This window comes from Chiloscyllium plagiosum, unplaced genomic scaffold, assembly GCF_037043375.1.
Source record: "Chiloscyllium plagiosum isolate Xiang-an unplaced genomic scaffold, Cpla_swu_hap1 HiC_scaffold_18, whole genome shotgun sequence".
Taxonomy (NCBI): Eukaryota; Metazoa; Chordata; class Chondrichthyes; order Orectolobiformes; family Hemiscylliidae; genus Chiloscyllium; species Chiloscyllium plagiosum.
This window is the reverse complement of record NW_028270156.1, coordinates 48,529,825-48,548,839: the sequence shown is the minus strand read 5'-3', so window position 1 is coordinate 48,548,839 and position 19,015 is coordinate 48,529,825. Positions and strand designations below refer to the sequence as shown.

The window sequence follows — 19,015 nt, the reverse complement described above, 5'->3', positions numbered from 1 at the left end:
TGAAAAGAATCTGAGCAAGTTAAAATTTCAAGCAGTCAGTCTAACAATAACCTTAGCAATATTAACTGCTTTCATACCCAGTTTTTGCCAGAATGGTAGGGTTAAAAGTACACTACGTTTAACTGGAAGCCCTGATATATTTTTTATTGAATTGTGTATTACATTTTTGTTAAAATGTCTTCAGTAAAATGCTATCTATTGCATGTCTCTATCACAAAGATTTCAGGTAATGACGTCTTCAGATGTTGCTTTATCAACTTTATTTCCACTAGGTGGTGTTGTGCAGTACATAATATGTGGCTAGGATATTGGCGTATGAAATTTATATGGTTTTACACTCAAATGCAATAATGCATTTTTCCATTCATACAAAAATGAAATTGTGTAAAATAGTAAATAATTTTATATTATGATTTTCATCAAAACAAGTTAAAATGAGTACAGAAATATCTTCAATTTTATATAGAATAAGTTCTTAAGCAACAATTCCATTGAGCAGAAAAGAACTTAACAAAACATGATCGGAAAACAAACAAATATAATGTAAAGCTGAAATAGTTCCTTAAAATACTGTGAGGCAGTTCCCAGGTCATGGTGTTAGACCCAGCTATGGGATTTTTTTGGTGATACTTTTGTTATTCATTCACAGGATGTGAGCGTTCTTGGCTTGGCCAACAATTATTACTTAGCCTTAGGCTCATGTTTAGAGTTGCTTTTGTAGACTTGGTACCCCAGGAGATCAGGAGATCTATTTGTATACACAGATTTTTAATATACTTTTATAACCATGGCTGAAGGGATGGAGTTTGGTAGTTAAGTGTGTTAACAAAAAAACATAGTTATGTAGTAACTGGTATCCAAGGGGACACACAGACAGCAAATCAAAATATTAGTCAGTGTGTGAGTGTACCAGAGAGTGAAAACAGGAGAGTTTCTGGTAGGTAATTCTGCAATGCTGCTGAAAACTGAGTTTAGGATCTCACCTGTTTTTTTCTGAAGTTAAAGTAATAGTGAGTTTGGTTTGCACTATGATTTAGGTGCTTCCAGGAAGATCCCATCTGAAGATAAACACTAGATGAATGTGCAGGAGCTTGCCAGAAGGAAACTGGCTGCAGCTGTGCCAGCCTGAGCAAGAAGCCTTAGAGTGGAGATAATATTAAAACTTTGCTGGGATTTGACGTTTGTAAAAAATATTGGTGTGCTAAAAAGAATATTGAGTATCATTATTTTTCTAGTGTTTGTAATGAAAACCTTTTTATCTCATGTAATGTAGTTCATATTTTTACTTGTCTATGAAATGTTTAATTCTTTGTGATAAAAATCCACTTGCAAGATCTTCTGAATGTGTTCAGTAACTGACCTCTGTAGTTTAAAGAAAGAATAGTGAGCATCAAATCAGGTTTCAATGTGAGATCTGACTTGTCCAGTATTAATATCAGCAGCTAAATAACACTCGATTCAATGGGATTATGGCTGATCTGATTTGACCTTAACTTCACTTTCCTGTCTACCTATGACATCTGTTCACTTCCTTGTTAGTCAAAACCATAAGATGAAGGAGCAGAATAAAGTCATTTGGCCCATCGAGTCTGCTCCAACATTCAATCATGGCTGATATGTTTCCCAATCCCATTCTCCTGTCTTCTCACCATAACCTTTGATCTCCTTATTAATCAAGAACATATCTTGTCTCTGCCTTATGCACATTCAATAATGTGGCCTCCAGAGCCTTCAGCAGCAATGAGTGTGTCCTCTTCACAATTTACTTTCCGACTTACCTTCTCTATTCAGAAGTTGAGTTGCCATACATTCAGTCCAGTTATCCAAGACATTGATCAAGATTGGAAATAGTTGAGGCCTCAGCACAGATTCACAAGGGATTCTATTTTTCACATCAGGTGCTGGAGCTCAAACAAACTGACCCTAATGTCAGGATTTAGAAATCTGTCATATTAATAGGAAATCCTAAAGCTGTGACTTGTCACTTACTTTCCTGTCACAGGGTGACCTGTGCATACTATGTCAGATGCAAACCATAGCTAGCAATCAATGAACTACGTGGATATGGTGAGAATGTCCCAATTCATAAACATATTTGTGGAGTGTTGCAAAATTTCTCTTTTATGATTAACTTTTGTTGTTTTGAAACCAAATTCCAGAAATAATACTTTAAAAATATTTTCATGATATTTCAGCGTATTATCTTCACCCCATGTGTACATGCCAATCTTTATTTTTCGTTCATAATTTTTTAAAAAAGTGATTTTATGGAAGTGTTTTTCATTGAGAGAATTCTTTGGCTGTTAAGACAGCTTGATGACATCTTGATACAGCTGCATACAAGGATTCCCCAGACAACAACACAAGAATCAAGTACAGGGTGACAGAGGAAAAAAGCCAAGGAGATCATTGCACCTCTTTCCTTCATCACTGACTGCAAAATGTAAACTATTGTAAAACATTGTATTTATGCTTATTATCCTTTGCCATTGATATTATATATTTTGATAAACTGAAGCTAAATCTTGGTGAATCTTAAAAGGGTAATGCTGTGCCACACAGGATGCAATATAAATTGGTGCTTGTGATTCTGTCAGATGCCAAGTTTCTGATTTTAAATATAATGGTTTCAGGAGGTACCAAAACAGAAGCCAAGACTCCCCACCCCCACAGAAAGAGTAGGAAAATCAAAGAAATTAAATGCTCACATTGCTTTCATTCATCTATTCATTAATGGTCATATGCAGCAATCATAGCAGTCTCATGGACTGAGATCTCATAGGGAAGTGATAGAGTCCCCACCTCTGGAATTGAAGGTTTGGGTTCAAGTCCACAGAGGTATGTCATAATACATTTGAAAATGTTCGTTAAAAATCTGGGGAGATGGTGCTGTGGAGGGAAGGTCATTAGCTGAATAATTCAGAGCTCCATGCTAAAACTCCGGGGATAGAGTTCAAATCTCAGCACATAAGATATTGGAACTTAAGGCTTGAAGTTGTGTTACTATCTTTGGGTCAAAATATCTGAATTCAAGTCCCACCTACCTCCCTGTGCCAGAACTATGCTTGGGGTCTTATGAGGGTTGAAAGACGTTCCTAACCCTGGGCCAGAATATCCAGGTTCAAATCTCCCCATTGGTGGAGATGTATCATAATGTCTCTAAAAAGACTGATTAATGAGTTTTCTTTCTTTTAAACCAGGTCTGTGGTATTTTGCTCAGGGAACTCTGAAATAAACACAGGAAAAAACAATGAAGACATCTTAAACCATACATCTAAATATTATATACATCTGATTTATTTGGATTGTATTTCTTTGCCTTGCAGAATGGGAGTCCTTTAAATAAAAAAAAACTGAACAGCTTTATAAATGTACGTGAATATTTTAGCAACTTCACGTAAACCAATGCAGTAGCGGCAGAAGCAGACATGTGAATGGTGATACTTCACACAGACACAAATCATGTCTAAAGTTTGTTTCGTTATCTCGCCCTGTCTGGGTGTCGTTAACTGGTTGCTGTGCGAGCTCTCCACACCCAGAGGAAAAGGGGCCGGTCATTCCTTGTTCCCGTCGCATCCAGCCCGTCAGAATGGAGAAAAAGGTGGCCAGAGAATTCAGGCATAAGGTAGGGGACCAGGAAGATGACTAACTTGAGAACTACATCGCGTTTTCACTTTTCTTGAACGTGTTTCTATTTATTAGTGGGACGTTGTATTGTTGCTGTTCGCGGAGTTTGTAAGCTTCGGTTGTGAGAGACTATGGACCCAGCAGTATCAATAACAAGTGGGGGAAGGGCATTGTCAGTTTCCGAAAAAAAAGTCTATTTCCATTCAGCTCTGTCTTCGTTGTGTTCGGACGGTGCGTCTGGAGTAAAGCGCCTTTTAAATGTTCGTATTTGTGAGAAAGTTTCCGGAAATTTTCCCCTGTTAGTGAGCAGTCGTTCTGCCCAGGAATGATCTCACTCAGCCCTGGGAGTCGAGCGCCATCGGAGAGACAGAGGGACGCACTTTCATAAACTCTTAGCACTGGATTCAACACTGAACCCATTGACATGCGATATGGTAATGAAAATTATTGAGAACTGCGCAAAGAAACCCAGTATATTGCATCCAGACACAGGTTAGGCGTCTGGACACTGACTTATATTGTTGCAATTTAACAAAATTCTTAAAAGGACCTTGTCTTCGAGAGTTCACAGAACAAAATCGAGACAATAAAATGAAGAAAATTACTGATGTCTCAGTAAAACATAATAGCAAAGTAGTTTTATTTCTTAATGCCATTTCTAAATAAGCTATTCTGGTATAATGTGGAGATCTTACAGTTCTCAATGAAGAACCAAGTTAATTTTCCCTGGCAGAATCCATATTAATAATCAAATAACTTTGGGTCAGTTCAGTTTCTGAAATAAAGTCAATTGAATGATTTTTTTTAAAAAAGTTTACAACGTTTGTTTAATATTTGGGTGATTATGGATACCTCATCTATAATCACCTAAGCATTATGGAGCACAAGGTCTCAGCACTGATCCCAATGCAGACTATGTAACAAATGAGGAATTCTCAGCCAGGAGTGCAAGGTTTGGGCATTTCAGTTGATTCCAGTGATACTTCATGAGAGAAGATCAACTAGATTTCCCATTCTTCATCGTTGTCCAACATGCATTGTTGCAAGTAGGTATGTGGATGTAAGTGAAGTCAGAGAGTGTTGTTTGTAACACTCACCCACACCTTCCTCAAAACTCGACTGGAAATGTTAACTTTGCTCTCTCTCCACAGATGCTGCCAGACCTGAGCTTTTCCAGCAATTTCTGTTTTTATATCTGATTTACAGCATTTGCAGTTTTGTTTTCACTTTTTACTTTATGTAGTTGGGCATTCCTGTAGTCAGTGCAAAGATGGTTTAGTGACTTAATTAGAACAAGAAAAGTGAGTACAGTGATACATTCCACTGTGTCCTGATTTCTGTATTATATCTATGTGCAGCATACTGCTGCTTCTCTTGTCATATTTTTGGTGCTGACATTGTTGTTGATCCTGCTTATCATCTTGGCCCTCACCAGAGCTTGAAGAAAATACAGCATAAGTGGCACCTATACAAATAGAGTCATAGAGGCATAGAGATGTACAGCATGGAAACAGACCCTTTGGTCCAATCCGTCCATGCCGACCAGATATCCCAACCCAATCTAGTCCCACCTGCCAGCACCTGGCCCATATCCCTCCAAACCCTTCCTATTCATATATCCATCCAAATGCCTCTGAAATGTTGCAATTGTACCAGCCTCCACCACATCCTCTGGCAGCTCATTCCATACACATACCACCCTCTGCGTGAAAAAGTTGCCTCTTAAGTCTCTTTTATATCTTTCCCCTCTCACTCTAAATCTATGCCCTCTAGTTCTGGACTCCCCGACTCCAGGGAAAAGACTTTGTCTATTTATCCTATCCATGCCCCTCATAATTTTGTAAACCTCTATAAGCTCACCCCTCAGCCTCTGATGCTCCAGGGAAAACAGCCCCAGCCTGTTCAGCCTCTTCCTATAGCTCAGATCCTATGAGAGATTCCAGCTTCAAAGTGACAATTAGACAGACAGTCTTTGAAACTAGTTGGCAAAGTAGTGAAATAGCCTCATGAAGTAGTGGAAATATTATCTCAGAACAATAGATCAAAAACCTATCCCACACTTAGGAAGGTAAGCTTTTGGTAAGCTATTTTTGAGTGACATTTCTTCAGCCCCCCTTAATTCTTGCTGTGTTGGAAACATAGAGTCCATGCAGTGCAGAAAGAGGCCATTTAGCCTATCAAGTCTGAACTGATCCTCTGAAGAGCACCCCGTACTTTTTATCATGGCTACATCATCAAACCTGTACATCCCTGGACACTATGGGGCAATTTAGTTTGGCCCATGCACCTAACCTGCACATCTTTGGACTGTGGGAGGAAACCAGAGCACTCAGAGGAAACCCACGCAGACATGGGGAGAATGTGTAAACTCCACACAGACAGTCACCAGAGGGTGGAATTGAACCCAGTCCCTGGCACTGTGAGGCAGCAGTGCTAACCACTGAGCCATTGTACCGCTCCCTTCACATCTGAGTTCAAGGAAACCATGCAGCAATGGTAAATCTTAAAACAAAACATAGTAGCTTTGCTCTTACTGAGCTATTAACATCTTTCCTTAAGGGGTTGTTCACCCACAGCTGAATGTGCTGCAATTAAGTGCAAAAGTTGATGGGTCAGAGCCAATTTATCTACAATCTGTCAATTTCCACAGTTAACCCCACCAAATTCCCAAATTCTTATCTTCAAGTTAAATTTCCCTCTCAAAGGTTTTGTTTTAAATTTAATTTGTATCTTTACCAAATTATGGGAACAAAACTGCAGAATTCTAATTATTTCCGAACTCTCTCTATTGATTTTTTTTTCTCATTGTGGGCATCTGCTCCCTTATTATGCAAATTAAATGGATGCACAATAAAATTGTCAATTATGGTGAAAGGTCATTGACCTAAAGCATAAACTCTGTTCACAGATGTGACACAAATTATTAATAAAAATTACAAGCTTTTCTCTCCTGTCCAATTACTCCAGTGTGCTACTATACTCTTCCAATGCCAAAGCAAAATGAATATCTTTGTCTGTGAGAAAACTCTACATTTCCAACAGAAAGCATTAGACTTAATCTGATGCCTATGCTTTGTGCTTATTTCAAAATGGACATGATGTTCTAAGAATTGTATACTGTATAGGCAGAGGCCATTTGGCTCTTTATGTCTATGCCAGCAGAATAAACTAGCAGCCTATTCTCGCCCCATTTTCCAGCACTTGGTGCATTGTTTTACAGGTTACAGTGCTCCAGGTGTTGTTCCAAACTTCCTTTAAATGAGTTGAGGGATTTCATCAACCTCAAACCCCAAAGTGAATTCCAGACACCCATCACTATCTGGGTGTAAGGTTTTTCCTCCTGTTGCCTCTCACCCTTCTACCAATCCCATTAAATCTGTGCCCCATGGAAATTTACTTCTCTATGAGGGGCAACAGGTCATCCCTCCCCACTCTATCTCAGCTCTTCATTATTTTATGCACCTCAATTTAGTCACCACCTTCTCTGTTCTCACGGAAACAACACAAATTTATCCAATCTTGACTCTTGGCTGCAATTTTCAAGCCCGGGCTTGTAAATCTCTGCTGTGCGTCTTGAGACCAATTATGTCTTTCCTGCAATGTGGTGGCCAGAACAGTACACAAAATTCCAGCCAGGGCCTAACCAGAGTCTTGTATAGTTTCAGCATTACCTTCCTGCTTTTGTTTTTGATGCCAAGTCCATTGAAGGAAGGTCTCCTATGCATCTGTGTTGCTACCTTACCTAACTGTACTCACACATTTGGAAACCTGTGGACATATGCTCCAAGGTCTCTCCTTTCCTTTAACTTTCTCAAATTCTCCTGTTAATGGTGTATTTCCATGCTTTGTTTCCACCCTTCCTTCCCCACACCCAATGCCTAACATACCATTGACCACTTTTCTGCTCACTCAGTCAAATCGATGATACCATCCTGCAGTCAACAGCCACCATCTTTAATGTCAACATTAGAGGTTTTTTTTGTGTGTCATCTGTAAATCTCCCAATTATTCCTTCCACATTTAAGCTTAAGTTATTAACACATACCACAATCAACAAAGGACCCAACACTGAGTCCTGTGGAATACACCTGGAAACCATTTACCATTCACATCCATAAACACTTTATTTCCAGTTTTTGGAAATAATTTGCCACATTGGTGCAAAAGAATTTGCACTGTATCCCATGGGCTTTAATTTCTTTGACCATTAGCCACATGGGACCTTGTCAAATGTCTTGCTAAAATCCATGTCTTCAACATCCACTGTACTACCTTCATCAATCCTCCTTGTTACTTCTTCAAATAAGTCAATTAATGTAGTAAGCACAACATTCCCTTAATAAAACCTTACTGACTGTACTTGATTAAGACGTGCTTTTCGAAGTAATATTTAATCCAACCTCTCAGTATTGCTTGCATTATCAATGGCTTTGGACAAAATTCTTCTAGCTCTGGTGATTTATCCACTTTTGAGGAAGTCAGTTCCTCTCCAGTATTTCCTTTCCTATTATGCTTATTTTATTGTATATTTCACATCTTTCTTATTTATCTAGAATGCCTGCATTGTCTCCTTCTTCTGTGAAGACAAAAGCAAAGTACTCAATAAGAACCGAGCCTCCTTCTATGTCCATTTACATGTTACCTGTGTATTTCTAATAATCCTGTCCCTTTCCTTATTCATCATCTTGTTCTTAAAGCAGTGATAAAACACCCTTAGATGTTTTCCTCTAAAATAGAGGAGGTGGTAACTAAATTGAGGTGCACAAAATAATGAAGAGCTCGGATAGAGCAGACAGGGAAACATCCTTGTTTAAAGCCAATAATTTTTCATTTTTGCTCTTTTCTATCCAAAATTCCTTTTTCACTTTATCCCTGTGCATTCTATACCCCTCTAAGATTTTTGAAATGTTACTATTATGAGATTATCATTCTCTATTTTTCTTTTTCATCTTGCGCTGTATGCTTCTGGATAGCCAGGGGACCTTTGATTTGGCAGTATCATTGTTTTTCTTTGTGGGGGCATGTTGATGTTGTGCCATGGAATCTCATTTTTGAATTCTTCTCAATAATGTGCCATTGACTTTTCTTCAAGTAGCGATAACCAGTCCACTTGGGCTAAATCATATCTCAATTTTGTAATATTTGCCTTCCCCTGTTTAAAAGTTGTGGTCATGTCCTATCTTTGCCATTTTTCACAATGATGCTACATTAAACTGTATTTTAATCACTATCTCCAAAATTGCCACCCGCTGCTACTTCTTTCACCTACTCAGCTTCATTTCCGAACACTAAATTTCAAATTATATCTTGTTGGGCTTGCTATATGCTGGCTAAAAAAAAAAATCTCTTGAGTGTAGTTCAAGAATTATGTGCCCTCTGCCTTTCACATTGTTTATATCCTAGTTGATTAATGAGTAATTGAAGTCCCCAACTATTATTGCCATGTTGTTTTTCCAGTCAGTGTGTTACCTATATATCTGCTCCTCTAACTCTCTCCCACTATTAGAAAGTCTGTATTACATGTCTAGTAGTGTGTCTGCTTTTTTTAATTTCTGAAGTCAACCCATAAGGCATTACTTAATAGTTCTGAGGAAGGATTACTTGAACTGAAATGTGGACTCTGATTTCTCTCCACAGATGCTGTCAGAATTACTGAGCTTTTCCAGCAATTTCTGTTTTGTTTCTGATTTACAGCATCTGCAGTTCTTTCAGCTTTTATTTAATATTTAATTCAGTATATTATCAGTTCACCGCCTGGCTTGGTATGCAAGCCTTGGAAGGATGTGTGGTTTTCCTTCTGGCATCCACAGGGCAGGACAGTGTGGGGGCTTGGGGTCTATGTGATTATATGGGTATATGTTGGAGCCAGGTCTGCTTCCCCAGAAACAGTTTGGAAGCAGCCACCTGGGCTGTTCGGAGAGCTAGTTAAAAAGCCCTTATATTCTCTGGGACTTTTGATCAATACTATGCCCTCTATCTCTCGTGTCCTTTTAAGCCATTTCCCCACCTCCAATCCATGCCAACCTCTGTCCTCAATTACCTCTGCTAGCCTCTTATTCTGTCCGTGGAAACATAGGCCTTTCCACACTAGGTCCAGTACCCTTTATGTAACCAATCATCCTCCACTGAACCCATTTGTCTCTCAGACTTATATAAACCAACAAAAGGCACTTCCATGCCCATTCATCTCACATACACTCTGTACAGGAACAAAGATGAGCCCTATTGTACCACAGCATGTGGAAATGCTTCAGAAAGGTTCTTAGAGTCATAGAGATGTACAGCACAGAAACAGACCATTTGGTCCTGCTCATGCATGCCAAGCAGATATCCTAAATTAATCTGGTCCCATTTGCCAACATTTGGCCCATATCCCTCTAAACTCTCTGAATCTATCCAAATGTCTTTTCAATGTTGTAACTGTACCAGTCTCCACCACTTCCTCTGACAGCTTATTCCACACATGCACCACCCTCTCTGTGAACAAGTTGCCCCCTAGGTCCCTTTTAAATTTTTCCCCTCTCAAATCAAACCTATGACCTCTTGTTTTGGACTCCCCTACCCTGGGGAAAGGATCTTGGCTATGAATGGGCCATTCAGTGGTACAGGAGCATGTGTTGGCAGGGAGGGTATGAAAGCCCTTTGTTGTGTTTGGAAGTGTATGGATAAGACCTTCTAAAGTTATCTTCACCTCTGAAGGGTTATAAAATATGGGTCTTCAAGAAGTAGGCCTGATTCCAAGAAAATTCCTGGGGTCTAGTATGCCCAGCACTGGAGTGAGCCAAGTTAGGAATGTAGAACCAGTATCCTTCTCCCACATAAGATCCACAGATTCTCCTCAATTCCTCGAAGATCCAGACCAATGTTTCTGGTTCAGTTCAGCCCACTCCACCTTATGCTCAGGGCCCACTCAATTGCTCATGAAAAATTAGGCATGACATACTTCCTTGGCCATTCACTCTAAGGTCAAATGCCTCCTGCATTTCTGATACTGCTTCAGCCATTTATTAGACCCCACTCAGGGAATGACACTTAAAGTTTCCATACTCAGTAGGTCCTGAATCCTGTTTCAGCTCAACAAAACAACATCCAAGTCAAAATAATCTGACTCCTGAGTCTTTATTCTGCCCTCCTCACAGGATTACAACCATTGATAAATGAAAGATTGCCTTTTGAAAAACTAATAGTGAATGCCAAGCCAATTTCCAGCAACTGTGAAATACACCAGAGCAATAAATGTCATGACAACTGTATGATCAGTGTAAAATTAACTACTGAGACAGCAGTGACAAAAGAACATTACAAATATTTATAACCTTCATTGTTGACAATGCATGTTATTAGCAAATTGCTTATTGTAAATTTAATGTATTATTTATTGCAAAAGACAAGTTGTGGTGACTTTGCAAAGTCTACACCAAGTATTGGAACTCGACAACAGCTGAACAAGAAAGAAACAATACCATATTTTGATGATTATTTTCTCAAAATTTAAATTCTATATTAGTGCATATGTGAGTTTTAAAGTGTCCTGAAATTAATGAAGAGAAAAAAATTACATGGGATATATGGCGCAGAATGCGGCCACAGAACGCGGTCAGTGTCCAAATCAATGTTTATGCTTCACTTGAGCCATTCCTTTATTCTGCCATTATAACTATCTGTTCACTATTTTCCTCATATTTTTGTCCAATTTTCTTTCATTTCATCTCGACTTGCTTGCGCAACCTGTCATGCTAACAAATTTTATATTCTTACCACTTCTAAGTTTCATTCTGAAGAAGAATTGGATTTGTTGGACATGAAATGTTAATTCTGTTTCTCTCTCCACAGATTCTGAGTATTTCCAGCACTTTCTGTTTTTATTTCGGATCTCCAGTGTCCACAGTATTTTGTTTTTATTATCTTCTAAATCAGTTGCTGAATTTCTTGGTGACTACCTTAAATTTTTGACCTTCATGCTCTTCCCCACAAGAGGAAGCATTCTCTCTATGTCAGAAAGAGATATGGATGTAAAGATAGAAGCTGGAAAGGTGCATGTTTATAGAGAATGACAGTGAGAAATAACTTTAAAACAAGTTGGGAAATAAACAGAAACAAAATAGGGAGATTTAAACAATCCTTGGATAAGCACTTGGATGATTTTGGGATAGTGTAGGGGGACGAGCTGAGAATAGGATCAGCGCAACATCGAGGGCCGAAGGGCCTGTTCTGCGCTGTGTTGTCCTATGTTCTAAAAACAGAAATTGCTGCTGAAGATAAGCAGGTCGAGCAGCACCTGTGGGAACAAAGCATAGATACGTTTTGAATCCAGTGACTCTTCTTCGGAAGTGTTCGTAGCTATGAAAGAATGGTATTTAATTCTGAACCAAAGTTGGAGATGAGGTTGTTGATGGTGAAGGGGGAAAGTGGACGAATAGGTGGACACAGAGCCCAGAGAGAAAGAGATATGAAAAAATACGTAAACAAGGAGATTATGGACAGCAGGCCAAGACAGAGACAAAGCTGAATCAGTGAAAAGAGCTAAGAGTGAAAAAATGGGGAGCTGTGCTAAAAGCAACCCATGTCATAACATGACTGGGTGTGAAATGAGTATAACAAAATGGAAGAATGGAATCAGGCTCCAAAGTCATTAAACTCGATGTTCAATCTAAAGACTATACTGGAAACATTGAGGCTGATCTTTGAGCTTGTGCTGAGGCTCTTGGAACACTGCGGCAGGTGTGTGACAGAAATGATATGGAGATGCTTGTGTTAGACTGGGGTAGACAAGGTCAAAAATCACACAACAATAGGTTATAGTCCAACAGGCTCATTTGAAAATACAATCTTGTACTTACAAATAAAGATGTTGGACGATAACCTGGTGTTGTGTGATTTTTGACCTTGTGTCAGTTACTGTGGGAACACAATGTGAGTTGAATTGGCAGGCAACTGGAAGCTCGGAATCATTTTTGCAGACGGAACCTGGGGTTCTGCAAAGCAGTCACCCAGCCAGAAATAAGCAGAGACTGCACAAGCAAAAGACCTATGAGTTGATTTTACTAACTCACCCAATGGAAGCCAGTGGATGGACATTTTCAGAGGAACTTAATTACCTCTTCATAACACTTGGATCAACATTGCTTGTTTTATCCCTTAGATTTCTAAACGTGAATGATGACTCCACCTAACACAGTTGTGCAATTTGGACACAATTTGTGAATGTTTCTGGTTTCCAGCATTTACCTTTATACAACTTGAAGTTTGGTTACATTAAATAATCCCAAAATTGGGGCCTATGAGGAAACCTTGATACTATCCAACCATGCTAAAAGAAAGTTTTTAGTTTCAAGAAAAGCAGGCGTGCTCCTCTGGCATTCATACAGAAAATTATGGTCCTCTCTGACCATGTCATACAAACAGTTCATTGCCCAAATTTCTTAGGGTTAGCTGAACAGTTCAGTAAGACAGGTTCATTTAAAAGAAAAGGTCATAAAGTCTAGAGATGGCAAAAAATGCAATTCAATAGATGGCAAAAAGTATTTTGTGAATTGCACTCAGTCTTGTGACAGACCATAAATGTTTCAGCGAGAATAGTATCTAAGATTTTCAAAGCATCATTTTTAAGCAAGTGTTCCAATGCAAAAATCTGAGCCATCTCCTTTGCGACTTTGCACATAATGCAAACTAAAATAATCTGGGAAAAATGTTTTATCCCTGCCAGAAATACACGAGAGAAGGGCTTAAAAATCAACTGTAGTTCTCGTATAGTGTGCTAATCTGGTGTTGCTGTGGCAGTCTGCGATTCTAGCATTAGAGTGTGCTGTGAAGGTCACAGCTGAGAACATCCACAAGACACTCCCATGCTTGTAGGTGAAAAGAAAAAAAGACAAAGTCTATCTCTCTCACTGATTGCAGAAAGTAAGCCGCTAGTCAAAAGTCACAGTTAAACAGGATAGGTGACAATGCCTTCTGGCTAATCTGCATAACCCAGAATCCCAAAAACCATTCCTTAACGTCCGGTGTCAATGTCACTGGAATCACCCATCTTAGCGGTGCAACATTTCACCATCTACGCCACACAGAGAAATCAAAGAATGATTGATATTATTTTTTAAACTGTTATATTTTTACTCACTTCTCATTTTTATTGTGTTTGTGTGTTGCAATTTATTTTTCCTCCATGTTTTAGTAACTAATAAACATACTTTCTTTAAATTGAGAAACTCTGGTTAAATTGCTTCCTTTTTAAAACATGTCTGGACTGGAACTCAAAGTTTTCCGTGAAGGTACAGACCTTTTGCTTTAAGTTAACCTTGTTATAACCAACAGTGCAAGGTGATTGAACAGAGATGGGGAGAAGGTTCTTCAACTAGGATCAAAATGGAGAAGGGCGTTGGGGACAACAGAAAAACACAAATTGTAATATTTCTTTTGTTCATGCAGGAAGCATAGGACTGCTCCCCAGCCTTGCCCATTCTACCTTACATCTTTTGTGATTCATTCTTAAACACCCTTGCCCATGACTTCGGAAAGGATGGTCAGTAGCAAACAGTTATCAATGGTTACCATTTGAAGTCGCCCAAACATCTTCTGTCACATATCTGACCTCTTCTTTCCCTCCACCAGCTGCCCTTTTTCTGCCTGTTTCTGGTGGGCAGCTCATTAGAGTTCTGAACAGTTCCTAGGCGATATTCCCCAATTTGATAATTTGTTCCAGACAGGCCACTTCAAAACCCCTAAGGTGGACTGGCTCCCCTTGTTTCTTTGCTAGCTCCACTCAGTTAGTCACAAAATAGTAATTTTAAAAAGGACCCCATCTCCTTTCTGCCAGACCCAAATTCACTTATGTTTTAAAAGGAGCCAATTTAACTGAGTGTTCTTGAATAGCAAAGAGTGAGTTGAATCATTAATAAACATAAGAAAAAATAAAAGTGCAACACACACATAGATACACACACAAAAAAAAAGACTTGAGTCCAATAAATTGATTTAAAAACAATACAGGGGTCACTGTCGAGTGTATTGTTGAGTGGTGTGGTGGTTGCAGGCTACCAGCAGTGATGAAAATGGCAGTTGAAATGTTAATTTTGAGATTTTTGATTTTGTAAGTTGATTCAAACTCTTTTATCCTAATTCCTTTCAGCAGAACTCAGAATGAGAGAATATCGTTTCCCTTTCTTTTACCTGCAAGGTAGAGGTGTCTAAATCACTGCTTTCAGAGGTATGAGCCTTCAGTCACATTGGTCACATTAGGCCAATAATGCATACAGATTAGTCTCAAAATCAGTTTATAACTTTTTTTGCATAGTCCTAGAAGGCAAATCACAAAAATTCTGCAAGAAGTGACTTTCTGTGAGAAAGAGAGATAGCTAGCTCCCTCATTATCTGTAACATTTCATTTTATGTTTCAGCTATCAACTTTCTCACTGGCCACTTATTTTAGGATCCAAGGATGAAGTCCATCAGGACTCAGGTACTTGACAACTCAAAGCTTCAACAATTTATGCAACACCAATTCTGAGGCAATAGTGATTTTCCTGACATCCTTTTTCCCATCCATTATCGCTGCTTCTTGGATGTTACTTGCATCCACAGTAGTGAAGACTGATGCAAAACACTTGGTCAATTTACTGACCATCTCCTTAGTTTCCATTACTAATTCTCCTAATTCATATTCTGTCAGACCACCACTCAACTTTTCATTTTTTAAGTGATCATGGATATAACAACATATTACTAATAAATAGGTTTCTGACTGGCTTTTGCTCATGCTCTATTTTTCCTCACTTTTTTTTTGGTCATTTGTTGCTTCTTTTTAAAGTTCTGTGCAATCTGCTGATCTCCCATATGTTTTTACTTGATAATGGTTTATCTTTTAAGTTTGATGTGACGTTGAGAAGTTCTATTTGGTGGGTCTATGTTTTAGAATTTTTCTTACTCTTTGGAATGCATTTGTTCTGTGTATTCTGAAATATTCTCTTAAATGGGTGGCATGGTGGCACAGTGGTTAGCACTGCTGCCTCACAGCGCCAGAGACCTGGGTTCAATTCCCACCTCAGGCGACACTGTGTGGAGTTTGCACATTCTCCCGTGTCTGCGTGGGTTTCCTCCGGGTGCTCCGGTTTCCTCCCACAATCCAAAAATGTGCAGGTTAGGTGAACTGGCCATGCTAAATTGCCCGTAGTGTTAGGTGAAGGGGTAAATGTAGGGGAATGGGTCTGGGTGGGTTGTGCTTTGGTGGGTCGGTGTTTCCACACTGTAAGTAATCTAATCTAAATGTCTGTCACTTGTAGTTGATGGTTGAGCTGGAGTATTGTCAGAAATGACACAAGTTATCACCTTGCTTCTGTGCCATGAAGGATAATGGAATCAGTTCCTCCAACTCATTATCTAAAGGTTGATGTTGAAAATTATTTACATGTGGTTAATGGATGGTATCTGATGGCTGTTCAGCCCCACCCTGCCCTGACACCCATACTGCTTGCTGACACTCCTTGTCAAAGTTCAAACATCGAGAAGAGTGAGAATCTTTTTGCTAATTAAGTCATAATCCAATATGACACAACAGATTTGAGTAAAGAAAGAATTATAGGGTAGTGTGTCAATAATCTGGAATAAGTAACAGTTTACTAAGAGAGACAGAAATTATTGATCGTACAATTGAGTCGATCAGTGGCAGTTTGGGAAGGAAATTAGTTTAATGTACATAAAAATCCCATGTAGCTTACAGCCATGCAATATTTGCCTCCATTTTTGAATGATTACTGTGTGCTGCCAAGTTGCAGAAGCAATAGATCAGTTCTACACTCTTGATTGGGAGCAATGCTTGAGGAGACAAAACAAGGAACTGCTGATGCTGGAAATCTGAAATAAAAACTGAAATTGCTGGAGAAACTCAGCAGGTCTGGCAGTATCTATGGAGAGAAAGAAGAGTTAACATTTCAGGTCCAGTGATAGTTCTGAAGAAAGGTTTACCTTGAGCTTCTCCAGCAGTTTCTGTTTGTACTTGAGGAGAATTCCACTTGGAAATAATGAGCTGCATGCCTATAACTTATTGCCACGTGTCCCTGGCAACTGTACCCCTTCCCTGGAAACTAGGTAGTTGCCTTAGTACCTGAGGTTTCTCCTCAGCATTTTGATTTGAGGTTAGTAATTACAAACATTATCTGCATACCTCATTCCCTTTCCTACAGGTGCTAGCGAATTGAGGTGACCCTACTTGCACCCAGAGTGAGTTGAAATTCTGGGTGTAAATCGTACGACCGATTACACTTTTACCAAGTGTAATTACATTTTTTTTAAAAAATTATTTATACCAGTGACATGCTGAGTACCTGTTTTTATCATTTCTGTTTTTATTTTTGACCTGTAATGGCTATTTCTCCAGTCATATCATACTTTTTATCCACACTGCTAGGCAGATTCCCTTAAAGCACAACTGATCAAATCACAGAAAGTTTTTGCCTTTCCCATCCTTTCTGATGCTGAAATGCATAGTGTTTTGTTTTTGAGGACAGGACTATAATTGAAAGCAAACAAATGCTTCTCTGACCAGAAAGAAATCTGAAAAATCTCCTTCACACAGCCTTACTATATTTCTACAGATGCTGAATGACCTGCTGTACCTCTAGCAATGTTATTCCCCTTTTAGATATGGGGTGGAATCTTATTTGATGGTGGGGATTAACCAATGGGAGGATGAGGGATTGAGACCCCATCAACCTTTTGCCTTCACCCTGATCCTGTCTGCAGTGGGAAAGCCTATTCTACCCTCCCGCCACTTGAATATCTTAAGTGACCCATTTCAGGGCCTCATCCTGTTACCACTGGTGTTAACTTAGCTAGAGGCTTCCCACGTGAGAAGAAAGACAAGTAAACCCACATGGATGCAGATGGTTGTGGTGGGGAGAGATGGTACCTCATTGAAAGATAGATTGTGTCTGATTTAGGGCCATCAGGGAGGAAGTGCATTTACTGAGAATCCTCTCTTTGCTCTCTGTATCCACTCCACCATCACTCATTGGTCAGCTGACAGCTCCATTGCCTACGCAAGTTTTCTCCCTTTGTATCTGTAAATCACATGGCAAGGAGCAGAGGGAGAGTTAGACTCTGCAGGCAATAGTCCAGAATTCACACCATTAATCCAAAATACACAGTTCATGAAAATTTAATAACATTTGGCTGTTAAAATGTATAATTCTATTTTTAATGACTCATCAAAAAATAGAGCAAGATGAAGAGCAGCAATATTACTGCTGTCATGGGGCTCTGCAGGTGCAGTGGTAGTGTCCCCAGCACTGGGCCAGAAGGCCAAGATTCAATTCTCACCTGATCCAGAGATGTGACATCACATGCCAAAACAGGTTTATTAGGAATATCTACAGCTATCAGCAGGGCAAGCTGGACAGTTGGTTTGCAATCCCGAGTGACACCCAAAGCATTGATTCAGTTGTGCACTGACTGAGTTTACCGTGAAGGTCCCACCTTCAAGCCTACTGTCTAACTTGAGGCATGGTGATTCAGGTTAAACTCATTGCCAGTTCCCCCTGGACCCCCTCCACACTCTCTCTGTAATGGGAGAGCTGCCCTAAAATCCCCTAGGACTTTGCCATCTACAACTACTAGTCTACAGCTTTCAGTGTGCAATATTTTTAAACTGGGGACTACATGCCATTGGTGAAAGTATTTCAGGTTAGTTGTAGGTTTTTGCAGGTTAGTGTCAATAATCTGGAATAACCAGAATTTTCAGCTTGATATTCCAGCTGTTTGATTACATCATGAACATATCTTCCTTAACCATAAAGTCCTGCGTTGAGACTTGAACTCAAGAGTTTCTGGGTCAAATATTGCCCACTGCAGAACAAGAGTTCTTATCCTTTTGGATGTACCACTGTCAAATTCACCCATCAAACACATTAAGATGCTATCTCTAAAATTGAAACAACATTCACAATTAATTTCTTCGTGCATGGTAGTTAGGTATTCGTAATAATCTAGTGAATTATATTTCAGGTATTCACATGTGCTATGTAAACCAGCATTCAGCAAAAATGGTAATAGAAAGGGAACAGAGAGTTCCAATGATTTGCTAATTTGACTGTTCTAAAATATTAGTTACATTCAATTCTGTCTCAGAACTTGGGGCAAAAGTCATGCAAAAAGATATGGGAAAGTGTTGAGGTGTGTTATTGAAAAGTCAGTTGGATGGAGGCAGCCAAAGGACAAAATGATTACCTTCAGGTTCTTAGTTGGTCAGGTACTTTAGCAGGGAGAAGAGACTTAATTCTGAACAACAGCTGCTGTAGCAGACTCAAAGCATTTGGGACTCAGGAAAAAACTGGGAAGCCAGGAGGTGCAGCTTACTGTTGGGGTTATGTCTCAGGAAAACTTTGGAAGTTGTAGG

General features: G+C 39.3%; 1 protein-coding gene across 2 annotated transcripts in view; it reads left to right on the top strand.

Moving 5' to 3' along the window:
* Nucleotides 1–3,390: 3,390 nt before the first annotated feature.
* The window catches only part of ush1c (Usher syndrome 1C), a 212,481-nt gene continuing 196,856 nt past the window's right edge, over nucleotides 3,391–19,015 (top strand). The window contains exon 1 of one of the 2 annotated variants that reach the window (XM_043705961.2): nucleotides 3,391–3,625. In XM_043705961.2, the coding sequence (XP_043561896.2) occupies nucleotides 3,590–3,625 (36 nt within the window). In that variant the 5' untranslated portion in view covers nucleotides 3,391–3,589. Of the gene's footprint in view, nucleotides 3,626–15,021; nucleotides 15,086–19,015 lie in introns of those variants that run through there. The other variant, XM_087996593.1, reaches the window with a different exon arrangement.